This window comes from Hippocampus zosterae, chromosome 6 (assembly GCF_025434085.1).
Source record: "Hippocampus zosterae strain Florida chromosome 6, ASM2543408v3, whole genome shotgun sequence".
NCBI classification, from domain to species: Eukaryota; Metazoa; Chordata; class Actinopteri; order Syngnathiformes; family Syngnathidae; genus Hippocampus; species Hippocampus zosterae.
In genome coordinates this window covers 16,522,565-16,543,009 of record NC_067456.1, presented here as the reverse complement: position 1 = coordinate 16,543,009, position 20,445 = coordinate 16,522,565, and the positions used below count along the sequence as shown (strand labels likewise).

General features: G+C 40.8%; 2 protein-coding genes across 2 annotated transcripts; both read left to right on the top strand.

The window, feature by feature from the left end:
• Window positions 1–3,059, top strand: star (steroidogenic acute regulatory protein). Its single transcript, XM_052068123.1, has 7 exons — window positions 1–421; window positions 541–648; window positions 781–911; window positions 1,746–1,904; window positions 1,987–2,171; window positions 2,242–2,335; window positions 2,431–3,059. The coding sequence occupies exons 1-7, from the start codon at window positions 358–360 to the stop codon at window positions 2,548–2,550; spliced, it is 861 nt and encodes a 286-aa protein (XP_051924083.1). The 5' UTR covers window positions 1–357; the 3' UTR covers window positions 2,551–3,059.
• Window positions 3,060–4,078: 1,019 nt separating this feature from the next.
• Window positions 4,079–16,955, top strand: elmod3 (ELMO/CED-12 domain containing 3). Its single transcript, XM_052068120.1, has 13 exons — window positions 4,079–4,202; window positions 6,174–6,885; window positions 7,371–7,442; window positions 7,539–7,613; window positions 8,081–8,150; window positions 8,404–8,466; window positions 8,578–8,666; window positions 10,262–10,385; window positions 10,466–10,588; window positions 10,692–10,822; window positions 11,433–11,509; window positions 11,611–11,738; window positions 13,502–16,955. Exons 2-13 carry the CDS (start codon window positions 6,850–6,852, stop codon window positions 13,750–13,752), a joined length of 1,239 nt encoding a protein of 412 aa, XP_051924080.1. The 5' UTR covers window positions 4,079–4,202; window positions 6,174–6,849; the 3' UTR covers window positions 13,753–16,955.
• The last annotated feature ends 3,490 nt before the right edge of the window (window positions 16,956–20,445 follow it).

Here is a 20,445-nt window from a genome sequence, read left to right as displayed (position 1 = left end):
AATGTTTCAGACTATGAAGGGATGAATGATTTGAGTCACTCTCAACCTGACCTTTTTTGAGCAATACCGTGGGCTTTGGGCACTTGATGTTAACTGACAACATGTGAAAATCAGAGAAATGCTTGTCTCGTACATGAAGTAACCTTGGCGACATGGACCTCGGTAGGCGGTGGTGTGTGTGTGTGTGTTTTTTTATCAACGCGGAGATAGCACGGTGGCCTTGGGGGCATATCATGTATATATACGCAGGCCCACTCAGACTTCCACAGTCAGAATTGAACGTCATCGCGAGAGCACCGACATCCTAATAGTTTCTCAATACCGTGATTTAATCTTTGTTCTCCCCGTATCAACAAAATGCTGCCTGCAACTTTCAAACTGTGTGCTGGAATCTCCTACCGACATATGAGAAACGTGAGAGGTGAGTGAAAGATGAACATTAAGAGATTCACTAATCTCCATTAATGCTTAAAATTGCTTGATTTGTGTCTTAGCTGAAAGATATTTGCTCCTTTTGTGCCTTTTGTCTCTATCGTCAAGGTTTAAGAAAGAATGCAATTGTGGCGCTACACCATGAGCTGGACCGACTTGCAGGTCCGGAACCCAGTAACTGGATCAGCCAAGTCCGGAGAAGAAGCTCCCTCCTCAGTGAGTGATGAAATCTTTTCCCTCAAACAAAGACGTGCAATCATGTAATCACTTTTAGGTTACGAGGCTGACAAATAAGTTAAAATTGTTAACCTGAAATTTTAAATTCTTTACCCACCTGATTGTTGGAAGGTTCTCCGATTAAGGAGGAGGATGGATACAGCGAGGAGGAAATGTCGTATGTAAAGCAAGGTGAAGATGCGCTGCAGAGAGCGATTGGCATCCTCAGCGAGCAGGAGGGCTGGATTGTTGAAACTGTCGCTGTGAGTATCAAGAGAGGAACCATTGTATTGATAAATAAGGATTTTGTCAAGTACTACATTATAGCTGGTGTGAATAAAATGTGAGGGTTAAAAAGCTAAACCCCCCCACCACCATCACCACCTTTTCTTGACTACCAGTAACCTTTTTTCCTTCAACAATCATGAGAAATCACAGAAAAATATATTCTCTATAATATACGTCCCTGAATGTAAAAAGGACAATTGTACCCTTTTTTTAAACTTGGTCGAAATATTAAATCATGATATTCAATTACAATACCTATCTTTCAGTGTATTTAATTACAACTCACTCATCATCATTACAACTTAAAGGGGAAGTCAAGTCAAAAATGGTCTTTGTTCTATATGCGCCCCCACTCGTCTAAACATTTGCAAACACTTGTGAATGTCACATGACCAAACGCAGAAACATGTGAGCCATGATTTTTGTCACCTGAGCCTTTTGGCAAAATGGCCATTGCCAGAGATGAATGAAAATGGGTGGATTTTTCTGCTTATTTCATATTCCACAAACGCAATATTAATCAGATTGCATTGGGTGCATAGAGAATATTATTGGAAAGGATTTTTTTGATTTGACTTCCCCTTTAAGAAGAAATTGCAATTTAATCGCCTAGTGGTAGTCAGGCAACAGATTTTTATTCAGCTGATATGAGATCAATTCCCCTCATTGCCCTAATTCACAGCTGTGTGATGGATTGACCACCATTCCAAGGTATCGCCTGTGTCGGATGGGCTTCAGTCCCTACTGTGACCCTGAGCAGAATATGAAGTATGCTTTATGGATGAAGTGATGTTTGTGATGCTCCTCAGGCAAATGGAGACAAAGTTTTGAGTAAGGTGTTGCCTGGCATCGGAAAGGTGTTCAGGCTCGAGGTTCTGTTGGAGCAACATCCTGACAGCCTTTATGGAGAGTTGGTGGGTAACATGGAGCAGATGAGTGAATGGAACCCAAATGTGAAACAGGTCAAGGTGAGGCAGCATCATGTGGATGCAATTACTATGGTACTCCTCACCGAGAACGAGGGTTTGTGAAAATTTCACATCCCTACAGATTCTTCAAAAGATCGGCAAGGACACGATGGTGACACATGAGGTCTCAGGAGATACACCTGGCAACGTAGTGGGACCTCGGGACTTTGTCAGTGTTCGCTGTGCAAAGCGACGCGGCTCCACCTGCTTCCTGGCTGGAACGTCCACTAATCACCCAAAGATGCCTGAGCAGAGGGGTGTGGTCCGGTAAGGGATGACTCTAACGAATGAGTGAACCGCACGACTTTACAATGTTAAAAGTGATTATGTTTGACAGGGCACAGAATGGCCCCACCTGTATAGTCATGAAGCCCAGCAGTGAAGACCCGAATAAGACTAAGTTCACCTGGTTACTAAATATAGATTTAAAGGTACACTAGACTCTTCTCCGTGATTCGTTTTTCATGCAATGGATTCTACTCCATTGAGCGTATTGGAAAATAAACGCGGCCTTTGTTGTTTGCAGGGCTGGATCCCAAAGACTATCATTAACAAAGTACTGTCCCAGACGCAGGTGGACTTTGCCAACCATCTCAGGCAAAGGATGGCCAGTCAGGTTTCCGAGGAGATGGCTCACACCTGCTGACGCAACATCCATCCTGTGCTCAGTCATGGCAGAGCAGAGACTAATGCACCATCAACCTTCGCAAATACGCTATGATCCGCAAAGAAAAGATAATTATTAGGGAAATTAGAGGAATATATTGCTTGACGTAACATGGGGGCAACCTGAGCACACCTGTTGTTTTCATTTGACAAAAGTGATTTTCTCACACCTCCTAATAGCCAATCTTTAACACCAATCCTATGTTCATTCACATTTAGCCACGCCGCCTTGAGCTTGTCTGAGCAGTAAAACAGCTAATGAACTGCACATTGTTTCAGAGTGATAACACCTTGGGTATCATCTATCGTTCTGCTGTGAAATTGCACATTTTATTGCTGTGCTTTATTTATTGATTTTGTGCTGTTGCAATAGCTGCTATGTGAATAAACAATTTCTATGCCATTGATATTTATGATTGTATGCAAAAAGACACTAAGGACACTTGTCTCCTGATGCTTGAAAACTCAAATAAATGCTACAAGACAGTCCATAGTCTTGCCTGACTATACAGTTGTGTTATAGACAATATTCTGGGGAACATACACATGCACAGTAAGACAGTGCACCTGCAATTTTTAGCAGCATTCTTCAAACTGGAGAGGAAAGATCCCAGTACACACGATGAGCAACCATCTTTCAAATTCTGGTAGCTTGGTTCACTGACAACTTGCCAGGGAGCAAATCATCAGTCCGTCTTGTAGTGGCACAGATGCCAGCGGCACATTTCATAACAAGTAACAATAGCTTTCAGTGCTGAAAAGAAATCAGTGGACTCTTGTCAACTTTGCACCTTTTTATATTTTTGCAAATCCAAATTAATGCAAAATGTCTTCAGCTAGACACCTTTCAGTCCAGGCTACAGTACCTGTTATGCCATAACGCATCCTAAAATCGAAATAGTGCTCGGCATCGTCTCTGCTGAGTCTCGTGACTTTCTACAGTATTTGTACAGCATTTTTGGATCAGAATTTTTCATAAAGTCTCACACATTTGATTCATTTTATTGTGATCTTTTACCAAGATGTTAGGCCTTTTGTACATTTTCAACATTTTAAAATAAACATAACACACATTGAATTGCCTGTAATTGTTGCTATGCTATGCAAATACACTTCCCTCCTCAAACAATTCTTTTGTGCATTTGTTAAATTTGAAACTCATTTGAATGCTTTTCTGTAAGGTACCATAAATGCAACTTCTGTATTTTTTGATATACAGTATTAGATAGGATAGATGCATGATGCTATCATATATTAAACAATAGCAACCCCGCAGGGGCAAATATGAAAGTATGGCTCATATTTGCATTCATTTGACAAAATGTGTTAAAATGATGGAAATATGAATGCTATATATATATATAAATATATATACAGTATATATTATGAATATTATCGGATATGTATTTAACTGATTCGGGGATGGGAAATGTTATGGAAATTATGATGTCTGTACATAAGATAATGTGTGCAAAGAAACACGCCATTAATACCTTTGAGCCAGAGAAAAATGACGTAATGAATTCAGATCGCGGCAGAAAACGACAATTCCCATGATGCATTTGTACTACAGTGTATCCTGGACGGGGGAAGGGAAGCTGAGATTGGAGGGAGAAACAATCAGAAACTGAGGTACTTTTAAATTCGTCTAATCGCACAACACGCTCAGGCGGGTGGGCATCGCGTTAAATTGCTGTGTTGTTTGAAGTGGTGCCCAAGCAAAATTTGTTTGAGTTGCATACGTTTTTGGACTCGGACTTCATCCTCGTTACAGTTGAATAGAGGTACAGTTAGCCCGTTAGTTAGCGCTGACAGCTGGCTTTTCTTGCGAGAACGAGCCGCTGTCAGCCACGCAACAGGACATATTTTTCATGACATGGTGTCCCTCTTCCGTGCACTGCGAAAATAGACGGCCCTTTTCGGAGACATTGCTCAAATTGCATTCGTTGTTTGAGCAGAAGCCGTACCTGCGTCTTTGTGCCTGCGGGGTTGCTAGCTGACATAATGCTAAATTGCTGGTTGCTAGCTGCCCTGACAGCTCCTGTACTGTGGTGACGTTACAGCTATCTATTTAGGATTGCCAAAAAAGTCATTCTATTTTTTTTTCAATCACATAAGCAAATGTACAGGTTAATCAGACATAGTCAGAATGGCATTTTGTGATGTATTCTTCATTTTGTTTTTTTTAGCAGTTATGTTGTGTGTACAGTATTCTATCCAGTATTGGATTATAAGTGGAAACCTTTACGGACGGAATTGAAATATGAGTACACGTACTGAAATTAATTTTTTTACACGTGTGTGTCATAATGCATTTTTCATTGCTTTTCATTGTTTGCAATGCCTCCTCAGTGCTTCTCAATTATTTTATGTTATCAGTTATTATGTGATCAAGCAGAAGAAACTCTGCGCCACGTACATAAATGGAAAAATTTATCTGTAAAATTGTTGTAAGTGCATAACATTGTATCCTTATTCACAGCAAAGAAAACAAACGAAAAAGAGACAGAGATCAACTAACAACAAAGAATACATTTATTAACATTGTTTTTAGTCTCTCTCTCTCTCTCTCTCTCTCGCTCTCTCTCTGCATTTCTTTTTTTTTTGTTAATTATTTTAGCGTGGTGTCTCCTGAGGGGTTGTTTCACAGTGATTCATATCACCTAAAAGAAAAACCTACACCTTAGAGCTAATTCTACCTGCACACACTCTGACATTGAGATTGCCACCGCCCCCCTACAGTGGATGTGTACAATTGCACTTTTTATTCTAGTACTATCTTTCTATATATGTATGTATGTATATACACACACACACACACACACGTGTTTGTGGGGTCAAACTGCTCCCCGTGGCATCACTCCTTGCCTAACTATTTGCGAAAACCAAGTTCTACACATAAGTATGTCGTCTCATGCTGTAGGGCTGGGCAAAACAAGTTTTAAGGTTTTCTTATCTTTAAAAAAAAGGCCAATAATAAAGTGTTACTTTTTTTAATGTTGTATATTGTTTGTAGTTCAGTTCACTATAATGAACCAATTGCTGTGATGAACAGCAAATTTTATTCAGAATTTATTTGTTCCGAAAAGTATTTTTGATGCTGATTTAAAAAATGGCAATTTTTTTAAATAGAGCGCACCATGTTCTTGATATATTGTCATATTTTGTTTTTAAATTTGACCTATTAAAAGATTGCACACTAATTTATGGCTACAATGTGTCAGAAAATAATTCCCTGTTGCTGAACCTAACCCTTGATTTGTAAATACTACTATATTGCACATTATTATTAATTACTAAAGTAAAAAAAGACAAGTGATGACGACTGACAGGGGCCCTTGAAAATTGGATTGTCAATTTGCAGGATTGAAGTGGTGGGGCCAGAGTGATAAAGGGTCATTTTTTTCATAGTCCTTGGACATTTAACTGTGTTGCAAAATTGATTGTAGAAGTAATTAATTCAATTTGTTTTGAATTTTCTAGGACACATGTTTGACAAATCTGAGTCTATTATTTTGTTTTTCTCACCTTTTTTGCATTGAGTATATTTAATATCTTGTGTTTGAGAGCTTTGTGATTGATTTGTTTAATTTCACATTGCAGATTCTCATGCAGAGGAGACCTCCTCCAAAAGATTGTTGCCAAAAAGAAGACAACTCATGATCCACATCTGGACATTTGCCCTTTTTATTGTTTCACATGAGGCTGAAGATCACTCAGTCAATTAAAGTGTGCCGCTATCGCCGCTGCACTTATAGGATTTGTCTTGAGAGCCAATGTAATGACGTGTCTGTTCTGAGGAAAGCTCAAGCCTGAAGAGCAATGTCACTATCCAGCTTCTGGGCACCTCTGTTGGCGATGAGGAGCGAAGCAACTGGCCAAGCAGATCTGTGGAGGGGAGGAAGAAGGGAGGTTTCCGGGAAACGTGCCATTTCCTCTCGGCGCTAGACTGATATCTGCACATTCCTCTCCGTGTGCGCACTCAAGGTTAGACTATAGGAGGAGGCTGCCACTTGAACCAACGCTCATCACGGTTCAGACGGAAAAGCAGAGATGTGCACTATCTGGACTTCTGTAACCTGCTTGGTGGAGTCTTAACTTGTCACAGTGGACATTTCCATCCATATGAAGCATAAATCCCGGCAATCACTCCACATGTGCACTCAAGAAATCATGGTTGTCCTTGTAGCAACTTGTCAGCCCAACTCAGTCCAGGATTTCAGAATCCTTTAGACGCTACAATCGGGAAGACACTTGCCAGATCACAAATTCATATGCAATGGAAGAAGACACTGATGTCACTTTCCACATTGAGGTAATACATATGTAGCCTTCTACACGTCATGATTTTAATTTGGGCGATTGGAACAAAGTCGAGACTGCTCTGTCTGTGTTAGTGATTACCGGTACTTGTGTTAGGAACCACAAATATGGAGTCATGTTCTCCTGCTCTGAGCTGTTAATTAATTAAGAGCTAGTTTGTTTATAGCAGTTCACCGACATGTTTAAGACCTAAGGTCAAGAGCGCTCTCCACTGCTTTAGCTGTAATCTCTGCTCTCGCTCGCTTGCCATATTACCATGGCGGCAGCTGACAGAGCACTTCTCTTATCCTCAGCGTGGTTTCTCTCCGTAAGCTTCCTTCGTTTGCCCGGGGCCTCCAGTCTCTGCATATGACTTTTTTTGTTTTAATCGTTTATGGGCTTCTCAATGAGTTAAACAAGATTTGTTTTCTCTGCGTATTTTTGTGAGTACATCTCTTAACCATCTGCTGCAATCGGGCGCCCTCTTCCTACTTTTAGGGCCAAAATGGTTTGTCTCTTGAATGTAAATCATCAGAGGAGACCACCAATGGACACTCGAACCAAAAGCCTGTGAGTACAATTCTATAATCCCTTCCGTTTTATTCACCTCCTTGGATTCAAGATTTCCTGCTTCCTCTTAAAACTACGGAAAACTTATCTTTCTAGGTTATGAATGGATTGATTATCAGTCAGAATGTCAAAGACCACACCAACGGTTGTGCCCCCCTCACATCCCTGCCGGTAATTACCGCCGCTAAGGAGTTTATTTTCTCATCCATGAAGTACCGATTTTTTTTCTTTATTTTGCGACATGGCGAGTACAGTCCAGTGGGGGAGGGGAGAACGTTGAACCGCATTTAAGTGGGTTATGCACAACTGCAGATTCAACTTCCAAGTTTCTGTATGTCATTTGTATACTTTTTGGTCAAACTGCAAAAGGTATGACTTAGTTTTCAAAGTCGCTGGGTGCACTAAATATTTTGATAGGGACTTTGCAATGCTACTGATCATTTTTTATTTTGAATTATTATTTATTTTATTTATTTTTTCATTAATCCAGTAACCGGTCTTCATGACAACACTTGCACTATGCAGCATACAGTTTGACACTAATGCAAATTGGACATGAGACTTTGCTTGACTTTATCACATGACATAAAATACTGTGATCTTCACGTGGAAGTTGATTGTGTTTAACTTGTGTCCAGATTTCAGCTCTGAAGCAGAATGGTCTGCTGCAGACTCTTGCAGCAGGAGGGGACCGGACTCAACCTCCAGGTAACACACTCTCACATGAACTCACTTTGGTCTCTCATCCTATTCCTACTGGAATTGAGGAATAATGTGTGGTAGACACTGGGCCGATGCTGTACAGATAGAAACGTCCTCCGGTTGTTCTCTGGGTGCTGCAGGCGTCTGAACGATGCAGCACCCCAGATGGGAAAGATGGTCGTTTGAATGAGAGATTTGAACCAAACTATCCAGTGAACGACTGTATTTTCTAAACTTGCCTTTGTGTTTTTCTCCACAGAGGCAAGTGTGGAGTTGGAAAAGGCCAGACAGGAGTGGGATGCTTTGGAAAACATCCAACCAGGTCAAAATTGTCAAAACAATTTCACCTGTTTGCATCAACACGATTATCATCAGGAATTTTCCAAGCTAAATTAGATTTCTTGTTTGGTCTTTTTTTTTTTTAATTTGCCAGCTCTCGCTGAGGACTCGAACCCTACGCCACTCATCTCTTTCAATGAAGCTCTTCAGTACTTCCAGACGACAGATCTCGGGGACTTGATTGTAAGCTTTTATGATTGAAATTCTTAGATTTTGTCCCCCACCTCAAATTTAAAATATGTTTTCGGACTATACAGTGCCCTCCAAAAATATTGGAACAGAATGGCCTTTGTCTTTGGGTTTAAGATCAAAAGATGAATATGAGACAGTTCAGAATCAACCCAATTTCTTAGCACCTTTTGTCTGAAACCACCCAAGGCGAGCAAAAATTAGAGTCGCAAGCTGGCTGACTTGCCTAAAGTGCAATGAGTGCCTCAAGCACTGATGAAGGCGGCGGCTACTACAAGTCCAAAGGACTAATGTGAATTGCCCAAAGCATTGACCATCGATCGACATGCCCTGTGTACGCCGCAGTAATGTGATTTAATTCGGTGAAAAGACAGGCTCACACACGAGTGATGCCGTGCCTCCAACGTCCCACAAGGAGTGAGCAGAGGGAAAACTAAAGCCTTGGGTTACAGCAGCTACTCTGTTAATCATGATGTGTTATGGGCAGAACGAGTTAGCGTTCAGTTTTTCACATTAACATTTTCCACCTGTGCCTTTTGCCTCAAACAGCCACATATACCGTACTGGCCCGAATATAAGACGGCCCTGATTATAAGACAACCCCGTCTTTTTCAAGACTCAAGTTAGATAAAAGACTTTTTGAACACCAAATTAATTTTTATACAAAGAATAATTACAGTAGATCTGAAACAAATGATTATAACAATATATTTGAGAGAAAAAGCATGTTATTTTGCCTCATTCAAATCTTAATATCTGAACATTTAAATATCTAAACTAAAGTGCAATTACATTTATAAATGAATGGGTTCAGGTTTTTAAATTGTAAATTACATCATAACTTCTCCTCAGCTGCCGGTTAACCTGGCCGATCTTCGACATACTTTTCTCCAGATTGTCATTAGTTTCTCCATTTTCTGTTATCTCTTCTATTATTTTCCTCTCTCTTCTTTCTTACCGCTATTTTTATTTTTATTCTTGGTGACAGGGGTTCACTTTGGCCTGGGGAGTGAAGTTCAACATTCGCTTCAATGATATCTGGCGCCATCTAGCGTCGTGAATGGGTATATTGTTTAGACCCCGAATATAAGACGACCCCCACTTTTTATTATTCTTTATTATCTTTATTATTAGTCTTATTTCAATGCAAAAAACACTGTCTTATATTCGGGCCAATGCGGTAGTTTTGCGTTTGTGTTTGATTGAGGCACAAAAGGCAAAGAGTGATCCAAATCTAGTCATTTTGAGCTTGGTAATTATTCCTCTCTTAGTGAAAGTGTACAATTTTTTTGTGTAACCTCACCTGTTTGAGTGCTTGGGCATGCCATGCAGCATCTGTATGCCTTTTTATACTGGAACAGTTTTTCTATTAACAATGTGGCATTTTTATTGATGTACTCCCTCTAGTTATTTGTATTGTCATGGATATTTATTGGCAGAAAGAGTTTGAGAGGGGACAGAGAAAAGACTACATCATTCAGCCGCCCCCGCACCCCCCAAAAAAAAGTAAAACATGGGTATTTAGTTTAAAGTATATCAGGTCAGAGAGTTGAATGTTGTTTCTTGTTTTGTCTCACACCAATTTTCAGAAGAACATCCAGCCAACTATTCGCAGGACAGGTCTCGCTGCCATCACACACTTCCTTTTTGGGCCACCTCGACTGCACAGGGAGCTGACGGAGGAGCGGGATCTCGTCTTTGCCATTGCGCAATGTGAGCAGTTGTTCGCCGTGCCTGTTTTCGCAGTCACGCATGGGTTTATTTAAATGCTGACGTTTGCATGTTTTCCTTAGGCCACGTGGACAACAGCCAGATAGTCCACATGCGTGTTCTCCAGAGCATTTATAAAAAGCTCATTGGCTGCAGGCTGGACTGTCCTCGTTATGGGTCACACTGGGAAAACATTGGCTTTCAGGGTAAGATGCTCAAACTTTGCACTCTATTTAACATGCAGTACATGAAGTGACTTTTTCTCAAGATTTGAGTGTGAAATATGGTACTGCATATTTTGATTTTTAGGTATGGACCCAGCTACTGACCTGCGTGGCACTGGTTTCCTGGGTCTAATGCACACTTTGTACTTTGTGATGGACCCAGAGACTCTGCCTTTGGCTCGAGACATCTACAAGTTGTCCCAACACCCTACGCTGGTATTAATAGCTCATAACAGGATACCCCACTAACTTATTATTGGTTGTTTCAGATGTACTGTATGTTTGATGGACACTGTGAGAGCGATATTCTCATTCTTCGAGGTGGAATAATGGCTTTCCCCCCAAAATTGGGGACATGTTTCGATGTAATAATGTAACAATAAACCACTGCCACTACAACTATAAATGTGCCCTTAAAATGATATCTTTTGGAAAAAGTCAATCCAAATGAAGAGTTTATTTATCAAGTTTATGCATTTATGCGTGCTTGATTTTTTTTATTTATTTATATATTTATTTTGAGCAAAACACTGATTCTGCTTTGTATATTCACATTCTGTTTATGACCATACTTCAACATGGGATAAAAATTACCCTTTTGAGGAATGAGTAACAATAACTCAAAGGGTCATTAAAAGTCATTTACAAGTTACTCTCTAAATTGGGTAAAATTAATTTTCCGTCTTCTGGGGTACATTGTGGTTGTCTCAGTCCCTATTTCTAGTTTTTGCAAAGGGTGATTTTGGATACCGCGATTGCGCTGGATTTCATTCAATTTTATGTTTACTATGTATTGTAATGTTATTGTGCATATGTGTATTTTCAGAACTTTCCTTTCAGTGTGATGTCAATCAACATGACCCGCATCGCTCTGCAGGTGCTCAGAGAGGAGGCCTTGTCCAAGTCAGTCTATTTTATGTATTTACTTTTTTTTCTTCTCCATCACACCCTTGCATAGTGCATGAGTCATTCAAAAACATTCTTCTCTGCCCTTGCCTCACTAGGGAGTGCAATCGTCGCCAGCAAGTTGTTGGCGTGTTGAATGAATTTTACGTGGCCACATATCTGCACCTGTACCAACTGTGGAAGACACAACAGAAAACCATTGCTGACTCTGGCTATGTGATCAAAGGTAAAGATGAGGTTACCTGCATTCTTAGATATTGTGTGTTTATAGCATTGTTCAAAGTTGGAGAACAGCAACCATGGTAAAATCACAGAATGCTTTATGTACCCCTCCATACTACTGCACCACGTATGTCGAGACCAGTAATTCCCAAACAGCGTGCCGCGGTGGGGAATGATCCAACTTTACTTAATAGTTCTGAAATTCATTCATTCATTCATTCATCTTCCAAGCCGCTTGATCCTCACTAGGGTCGCGGGGGGTGCTGGAGCCTATCCCAGCTGTCTTCGGGCAGTAGGCGGGGGACACCCTGAATCGGTTGCCAGCCAATCGCAGGGCACACAGAGACGAACAACCATTCGCACTCACACTCACACCTAGGGACAATTTAGAGTGTTCAATCAGCCTGCCACGCATGTTTTTGGAATGTGGGAGGAAACCGGAGCACCCGGAGAAAACCCACGCAGGCCCGGGGAGAACATGCAAACTCCACACAGGGAGGCCGGAGCTGGAATCGAACCCGGTACCTCTGCACTGTGAAGCCGACGTGCTAACCACTGGACTACCGGGCCGCCCTAGTTCTGAAATCTATTTCTTTATTGCAAATAATGTCTTTGTGTAATGATAGGCACAACAATTAACTGCTCTTTCCCTAAAGGCCAGAAACTACAATTAGCTTTTGCATCCATTATGGCCTTCGGCAGCATAGAGGATAGACTTTATGTTCAACTAAACAGACCCAGATTTTACAAGTATGAACATTTGTTAGTACTGTATATTGAGACAAGATATTCTGTATTCTCTGTACACAGCATATTGTCACTGTCCTGCCTTTTGGATATCCCATTAAAGTGAAAATATTTCAGAAACGACAAAAATTAACGTGTATTTTTCACAGGACAACTACGGTTCACTTTTTTTATTTTAGTTTGGTGCGATGTAAAATGTTTTCAATGTTAAAGGAGCCTCCCTTGGCTCATTAAAGATTGGTAAACGATGGTCTTGACAGCAGCATTATTTTTATTTAGTCTATATCACATTAATGTGCCTTTTACACTTCCTCATTTCACCCCGCGTTAAATTTCAGATTTTCCACTGAACTTCATATTCATCATATTAAGTACATGTTAAGCTGTTAGGAATGCTTCACATAATAAGACATTTAAAATAAGTTGCACAGTGAAAGAGATTTATAAGCAAATTAAAGAAATGGCTTACTGAATTTAAAATACTTAATTTTGGTGAACTGTATTGGGTTAGCTGGCACGTTGGTCGACTGGTTAACATGTTGGCCTCACAGTGCAGAGGTGCAGGGGTCGATTCCAGCCTTGCTGTGTAGAGTATGCATGTTCTCCCCGTGCTTGCATGGATTTTCTCTGGGTCCTCCGGTTTCCTCCTACATTCCAAAATCAGGCATTGCAGGTTAATGGAACACTCTAAATTGTCCCAAGGTGTGAGTGTGAGTGTGGATGGTTGTTCCTCAATGTGTGCCCTGCGATTGGCTGGCAACCAGTTCAAGATGTGCCCCGCCTACTGCCCGAAGACAGCTGGGTTAGGCTGCGGCACGCCCACAACCCTTGTGAGGATAAGCGGTTTAGAAAATGGATGGATGGATGTATAACAGTATATTGCCAGCTATTGGCATGACATGTACGAGACTTCAACCTTATCCAGATTATTTGTACCTGGCAGCAAGAGAGAGCGTTATCACAAGACATGGCATGGGACTATAGAGACACTTAATCTTGATGTATTTTCTAACCCTTCAGAAGTGGAGCTGTTCGCCAAAAAGAACCCAAAGCAGATGCTTCGCCGACTAGAAGTCTTCCTGAAAGAGAGAAGGGCGGGTGGGGTCCCCCGTGGGACTTCGCCAGAGCCACCAGCCCAGCAGCCTTCTCCCAGCCTGGAGGAACAAGCAAGCAAATCGGCCAGCGGACAGGGAAGCAAGGCAAAGGAGATGCACTTCACAGGGGTGTGTGAGTTACCAACTGACATCGAGGGTGACGCCAGACTCATCTAAGCTTGTGCATCTGTCTGCATGTGTGTCTTTACGGAGAGATCGATGAAAGAACACACTATCCCCTGCTATCATGTCCCCCAATCCTCTGATGTTAGGGCCCTGCACTTTGCAAACATTTTTTTGTCCTGGTGTTGTTTTTGTGGTTGGTCAGAGCTCCATTGTTTCAGCTATTTATTTGAACACAGAACAGTCAAACAAATGGAGCTGGTGCAGGCTGTCATAAAACAAGACTTGTCAACATTTGCACTTTCCTTAAACTTGATTGGTCAAATGAAATTTCAAGTACCGGTAAGTCGTTGTGGCCAAAACTCCACCCATGTGGACTTTGTTCTTCTCAGCCCAGTTATGTTGGCCTTACGGGTGGCCTGAGGCACACTCTTGTTCAACTGACTAGCCAAGTGCAATTCATCGGAGGGGCACCACCATCGGACATATTATCAATGGTCTTCACACGGTCAAAAGCAGCAGCACAACACTTGACCAGGTCACATGCAGTAACCTTTGAGCAGGGAGCAAGTTCCATGTAGGCTTGCCATGAAGATTTGACCCCTTTAGATTCCCTACTAGTAGGTTAAAGATGTATCAACAAATGTAAAAAAAATATATATAAAAACAGACACCCCAATCCAGATTGGGATTAAATTAAAGAGACACTGTTGGTGTCAATGAATTGGTCCACAGATTCATTCATTTGATTAATATATTATTGACCAACAAAAAAAATGTTTTAATTGCTTCAATTCAATTTTTTCTTTTTTCAAAAATAACAATAAGGATTTTAACAGAACATAGGTAAACCCTACACACATTATCAGCCTTTCATAAAAGTTTGATAAGGCTTACAATGAAGGTCTAATATAAGCTTTGTAGACATTCCGTGAGTAAGTGTGTATATATTTTTTTCTGGTTAGATTTGTATGAGTGGTAAAATGAGCTGATGTTGAGGGCTGCCTCCCATAGATATAGTACAGTATGCAATTCCAGCTCACACTATGATAATCAAAGTCAGTGCTGTGTGACCATAGACATTTCAGACTTTTCAGGGCTTGTGTGTTTGTGCAAGTGAACATCCTCGTGTGTGTGTGTGTGTGTGCGCGCGTGTGCGTGTGTGTGTGTGCTTTTTTGGGGGGGCCGGGGTGAGAATTTAACTCCGACTTAGTGAAGACATTTAAAGAAAAAGTGATGACTTTTTGCTTCGTTGTCACCACTTAAAGGGCAGAGTTTGAGTTGTCTGGTTTAGCTCTTTATCAGGCAACCCAAATGTCAATAAGTTAGCGATTGAAAGTGTGCATGTGTGATTGTGTGTCTTGTTTGACGGGAACTGATGGGGTGCTTTCCAATGCACACAATAAGCCAGCTTTACTAAGTACTTGACCCATCCCTCTGCAAACATGGTACTTTTGTCTTTTTAAGATGGTACTTGGAAGGAACATGAAGAGAAATCCGATTGGACAAAGAAAAACAAACATTGCTGGCCAAGAATGGGTTATGGCTCCTCGGCGAAGCTGGTTCGTGCTTTGTGCTCCTGTGAAACTGTCTCCCATGTTTGTAGTCTCAATCTGTAGCATGTTCAGGTAGCACTAGTACTGTAGCATCCTATCTATAGCCTCCTCCCTCGTGAAGCTTGTTGATGTCAAGTTGACGTTGGTCTGTCGTGTCAGTGGGTGCGCGGACCTTTACTACGATAGCACATTCATATTTCATGAACCCCTTCGTAGAAACACTTTAGGCAGCGAAGCTTGTGGAGACTTGCTTGACATGTAAATGAGCTCAACTTTGTCTTCTAAGAAGGTAACAGTTAAAATGGTGCCTACATCCCATAGAATCTTGTAAGATCATGTTTCATCTTTTTTTTTTTGGCTTACAGCCTCAGTGCCACAGTAAAGCTGTGTTCTTGCAAGGCAGTAGGCAGTTAGCTGACCTCAGTCGGCCCATCGAGCCGTTTCCATTTTTCATTTTCTTATGAACACGATAACACAGTTAGGCCAATGGTTTGCAGGCGTTGTGCGACTGACGAGGAACTTTGCACTGTTGTAGATAAAACTGTGCAACGTATGCAAAAGGGGCCACCTTCAGGAGCCATAATGTTCATTTGCGGCCACCTCATCATGTCAGGTCACCTGAACCCTCCCGCCTCCTTGTCCCAAACATTGCACCACACTGATCCCGCGCTTGGTTTTCTTCATTTTGAAGCTGAGGAGCAGTACAGTGTATGTAAATCAGGAAGTTTGTACATAGAGAATTAATGATTGTAAGATGTATGATTGTCTGTAGGGCATTATACTAAAATACATTGCTTACCTCAAGAATTTAAGACAAATCTCTCCTTTCTCTCTCACTCTGTCCTGGTATTTGTTAGGCCTCTCAGTACATGTTTTGATGTTTGCTTGTACTTTGGCCTTCTCTTTCCCCAACTGAACTCGTTATATAATGTAAAGGATGTTAAACAGCTCAAGCACGACATACTCGTGGCAAACTAGAAGAAGCAGGTCCATATTATGTGTGTACTATTTAAAAAGACGTTATCACTATATAGGCCCATAGCCGTCTGCAAATTAAAAGCACTTTCTACTGAATTTTGATTTGGTTTCTCTCAGCCATGTTGGAATGAGCCAGTTTTCTTGTGGCTTCGCTGATGGTGGAGTATCATTTGTTGTGATTTAAGTGTTCGGTGTGAGGCAAACACTGACAAACGATCCAGTCTTTGGGGTTACAAACTGCTCAGCTAGCTTATGATTGTAAAGCTCTGGTCATTATACTGCGTATGCTTTCAAGTATCCAGACAAATGCAAATTCATCTTCTCGTTTCCAGCCAAACCTTGCTCATCAGCAGATGTCCCAGAATTTCTATTTGGGTTTTGAACTCTCCTCGTGTTGCATGACTCTTATCCAGAGAGAAACGAGAAACAAACGGGTTTTACCAGGATGCCAGACACACCAAGAGGTGCCATCTGAAGTTCTGATTGCGATCCAGCAGTGGCTCGGCAAATACAATCACATCTCTACAACACCCTTACGCTTTATACTCTTTGAAGGTGTTTTGCTGTCACGGTCTTTGTCATGTCCCTCTGAGCATTTTATGACTGTACCTTGACTGTAGATGCCCTATTTTATACTGAGAGTTATTTCAGAATACAGTATGTGCTGTTGTACATTAAATGTATTGTATGGAGAAAATTAAATAAACGCTGTTGAAAACTAAAGACTTTCGCCATCCTGCGTGATTTGTTTTGTACATGGTGTTTTACACTTTGGCACTGATTTGAATGGGAAAATGTTGTAAATCCAACTGTTCTTGGTTCTGACTCTGCATATTTTTAGGAGAGGTAAGCAAAATTTGTTGGAAAAACTATCTTGAGCCATTGAACGGTACGTAGAATATACAGTGTGCTATTTAAGTACTGCTTCTCCACTTGAGGTTCGATACCTTGTTCGTGTGATGCGTAATCCCAATAGACTCTGAGGCTTTCTTGATGTGCTCCAGTTTAACCGCTAGAGGGTGCTATTTGATACGAGCCCAACAAAATCGAATCGGCCTGAAAAAAAACGGACAGAGTTGAGAGCAATGTAGGACACAGCATAAACCAAACAAACATAAAAAATGCTTACAATTAATCAGCCAATGTTGGTTTTTGACTGACACATCCACGCAAATATTGCATCTAATCGTGTCGCTGTTGTCAATGCGAACATTTATGAAAGTAAATGTTCTGGGATTGTTGTTCAATTTCTACGTCTTTGTGATTGCAATTGCTTTCATATTGTTGTAATGAGCCTTTTTGTGTTCTTTTTATATAAATGTGATGATTTCCCGACAAAGTTGGTTTAATGTGTCTCCCAAAGTCGTTCTAAGACTGCACTGAAGTTAGTGAAACAAAACATCTGAGTCTTCCCCAAAGCTTGTCCAATTACAACAATATGTGCAGTGTTACATTTTTAATACCCTCTTTTTAAAATTTGATTTATTCTCCGACAGCGTCAATCAAAACTGTGGACACTCTACACTGAACAGATTTTAAAAATGATACTTTGTGTGTAAGATTAAATGTCATTCATTTATGCTTAATGATATGGTTGTCAGTATGCTACTATCTACAGAGCTACTTATTAGTGCAGGGGTGTCCAAACTTTTTGCCAAGGGGGCCAGATTTTATGTGGTAAAATGTCGGGGGGCCGACCTTGGCTGACATTCTTTACATTGAACAACAATATTGTTCAACAAATTTTAGTATGCCAGTCTGTTTCACATTTCCATTTTTATTTTAATTTCAACAATCTTAATAATTTCCTTTGGTTCATTTGAAACAGGTATATCACATGCAACTGCTTATTCACTTGACTTTTTCTTAAACAGAAGTCTCCTGAGTGCAAATTGATTGATTTGAAACATAAAATGTATCACCATGACTTTTCAATAGTCACAAGACCTTTGACTCGAACAACAGGGAAATGAACAAGCAATACACATATCCACAACTGCAAGGATCATTTGAAATATGACATATCAGTCAATATAAACACGGAGTGATGTCTTGTTAACTCGTGAGTGATGCCCTCTAGTGTCTAAATGCTATTACTCATTTAGTGAATGCTATTACTCATTTAGCCACTAGAGGGAAGCAGTACTCTATGAAACATCACTCACCAGTCTACGAGACCTCAGTCAATGCAACACGTGTTCCATTGCGCCCAACCTGCGGGCCAGACGGCACTGATTTTATGACAGGGGCCGATGGCCGGATGAAATTCGACCGCGGGCCGGACTTTGGACATGGGCTGTATTCATTTCAGTCAATTTTTTAGACTTTCATGTAATGTTCGTAAACTCTTGTTTCTTGTTTTTTTTTTAAAGAGACATTAGAGACATGTAGGCCACCCTCATTGACTCTCGTTTTGACTATGGAGGCATTGACCCTTGTAAATTCCCATGAGGCCATCATGCTGTTCCACTGATACTATTTTGTTGTTTCAATACAATTTAAGGTCTCAGTCTGTGTTCCAGCTTTGTCAGTCCTCACTGGGGAAACATTACTCAGACTCACTAAAGCTAGCCCTCAATAGTGCTTGTACTGCATTTTTCACAACCCCAACCCCCGTTTCAATATAATATTTAGCAGCGTGTGCAAGGGGGATTTTAGTGCTTGGTCATGAAGTTAGTGTGCCTCCAAAGGAATCCGAGGGCTGTTTGCAACTCCATCTGTGCTTAATCAGAGCCCAAAGCCAGATGACTGCGCTGTAGCTGACCTGCTGAATCACTGCACACACACCATGGAAAAAATATTTCTGGCATTTATCTCATCCCAGTCAAAATCATATCCATAGCCTATTCTTAATGCAACTATTTATATGCTATGATTTCACTCCTTGCATGTCTTTTTCCAACCTTGGGTCCGTGTGTGTGTGTGTGTGTGATTTTGGAAGATGGAGCTCGATAAAATGTGACATTCTCATGGAGAGTATTAATACTTCAGGTATCTGTTAACATAAATCTTTGTATCTAGCGGGAATGGGCAGAATATTACGGAATGGAGATTTGTCAACCTGTTTGCCTGTTTCCATTCGCACCTTGTGAGCCTGCTGGATTACTGCACTTTTCTCTCACTCATACCCCCCTCCTCTCCCGTCTCCCTCCTACTCTCTCCCTGATGTCATTGTTTCCTGCCTGCTGGATGCTGACACGCCACTCGAGACCCCAAACCTACAGCGCTATGACCGATCATGCACATGACCACCTCCATATATTAAAAGCTGAAAGGGGACATCAGAACACTAATTTTGTTAGTCATTCAAGTTTTGTTAGATTTCTGTACTAATTCTGTTCTTTTTGTATAAGTCCATTCTCTGTGCGGCATACTCACATTTAAATGGTGGTCTATTGGAAGTTCTGGAAATCTTTATGCGAAAAGACTGTTTGATTGAGGTGCTTTCGAGGTAATGAGAGGAGTAATTCAAGGAGTGTTCACGCCCACTTTGCAGTCTTTTGATGTTGACTTGAGTGGTATACATTATAGGTTTTCCCTTCATTGCGTGCCGCAGCTCGGTTGATTATCACTCACATTGTTTTGCTCGGCTGCAGTAGAGGGCTTGCTATTTTCTGTAATCTGTTCCAATAAGCACTTTATGCAGCATTTAAAACTCTGAAAAGTGAAGTATTCATTTACAGAGGAGACTGATTTGGAGCTAAAGGACGTAAAATATATATTTTTTTACCCTGACCTTGACCTTTTTTATTGACCACAGAAATTTTATGGACAGCAATATTTGTTAATATATTTACTAAAGAGTTTACAGCCACTCACTTCAAGTACAGTTTGGCCTCTCTCCTTATTACCTTACTATTACTCTCTGTCGAGTGAATTACCTTAATGGGAACAAAGTTAGTGTGTCTGTATTCTGCGCATTTGAAAGTCCTCCGCTTGACCTTTCTGTATCTGCCTCATACATCTCAGCCAAAGTCAGAACCCCAACATACCTTATCTGTGGTTTTATTGTTCTTGTTTTGGTTGTAAAGTGTCCTTGAGTGTTTTGAAAGGCGCTTATAAATGAAATGTATTATTATTATTATTATCTTTCTTTCTTTTGCTCCACTGCCATCACAATGTCGGATGGTATAAACATCGTGTTTTTGTGCATTTGACTGTGTTTGTGTCCCAATTGTTTAATCAAGCACAGCTGTTAAAACACTCAAAGTCA

Excerpts from the sequence above, each read along its gene's own strand:
- star (XM_052068123.1), top strand. The coding sequence starts at position 358 with ATGCTGCCTGCAACTTTCAAACTGTGTGCTGGAATCTCCTACCGACAT. Across the intron at positions 422-540 it reads ACATATGAGAAACGTGAGAG|GTTTAAGAAAGAATGCAATT; the intron begins GTGAGTGAAAGA and ends TCTATCGTCAAG. Across the intron at positions 649-780 it reads GAGAAGAAGCTCCCTCCTCA|GTTCTCCGATTAAGGAGGAG; the intron begins GTGAGTGATGAA and ends GATTGTTGGAAG.
- elmod3 (XM_052068120.1), top strand. The coding sequence starts at position 6,850 with ATGGAAGAAGACACTGATGTCACTTTCCACATTGAG. Across the intron at positions 8,467-8,577 it reads TTTGGAAAACATCCAACCAG|CTCTCGCTGAGGACTCGAAC; the intron begins GTCAAAATTGTC and ends TTAATTTGCCAG. Across the intron at positions 11,510-11,610 it reads AGAGAGGAGGCCTTGTCCAA|GGAGTGCAATCGTCGCCAGC; the intron begins GTCAGTCTATTT and ends TTGCCTCACTAG.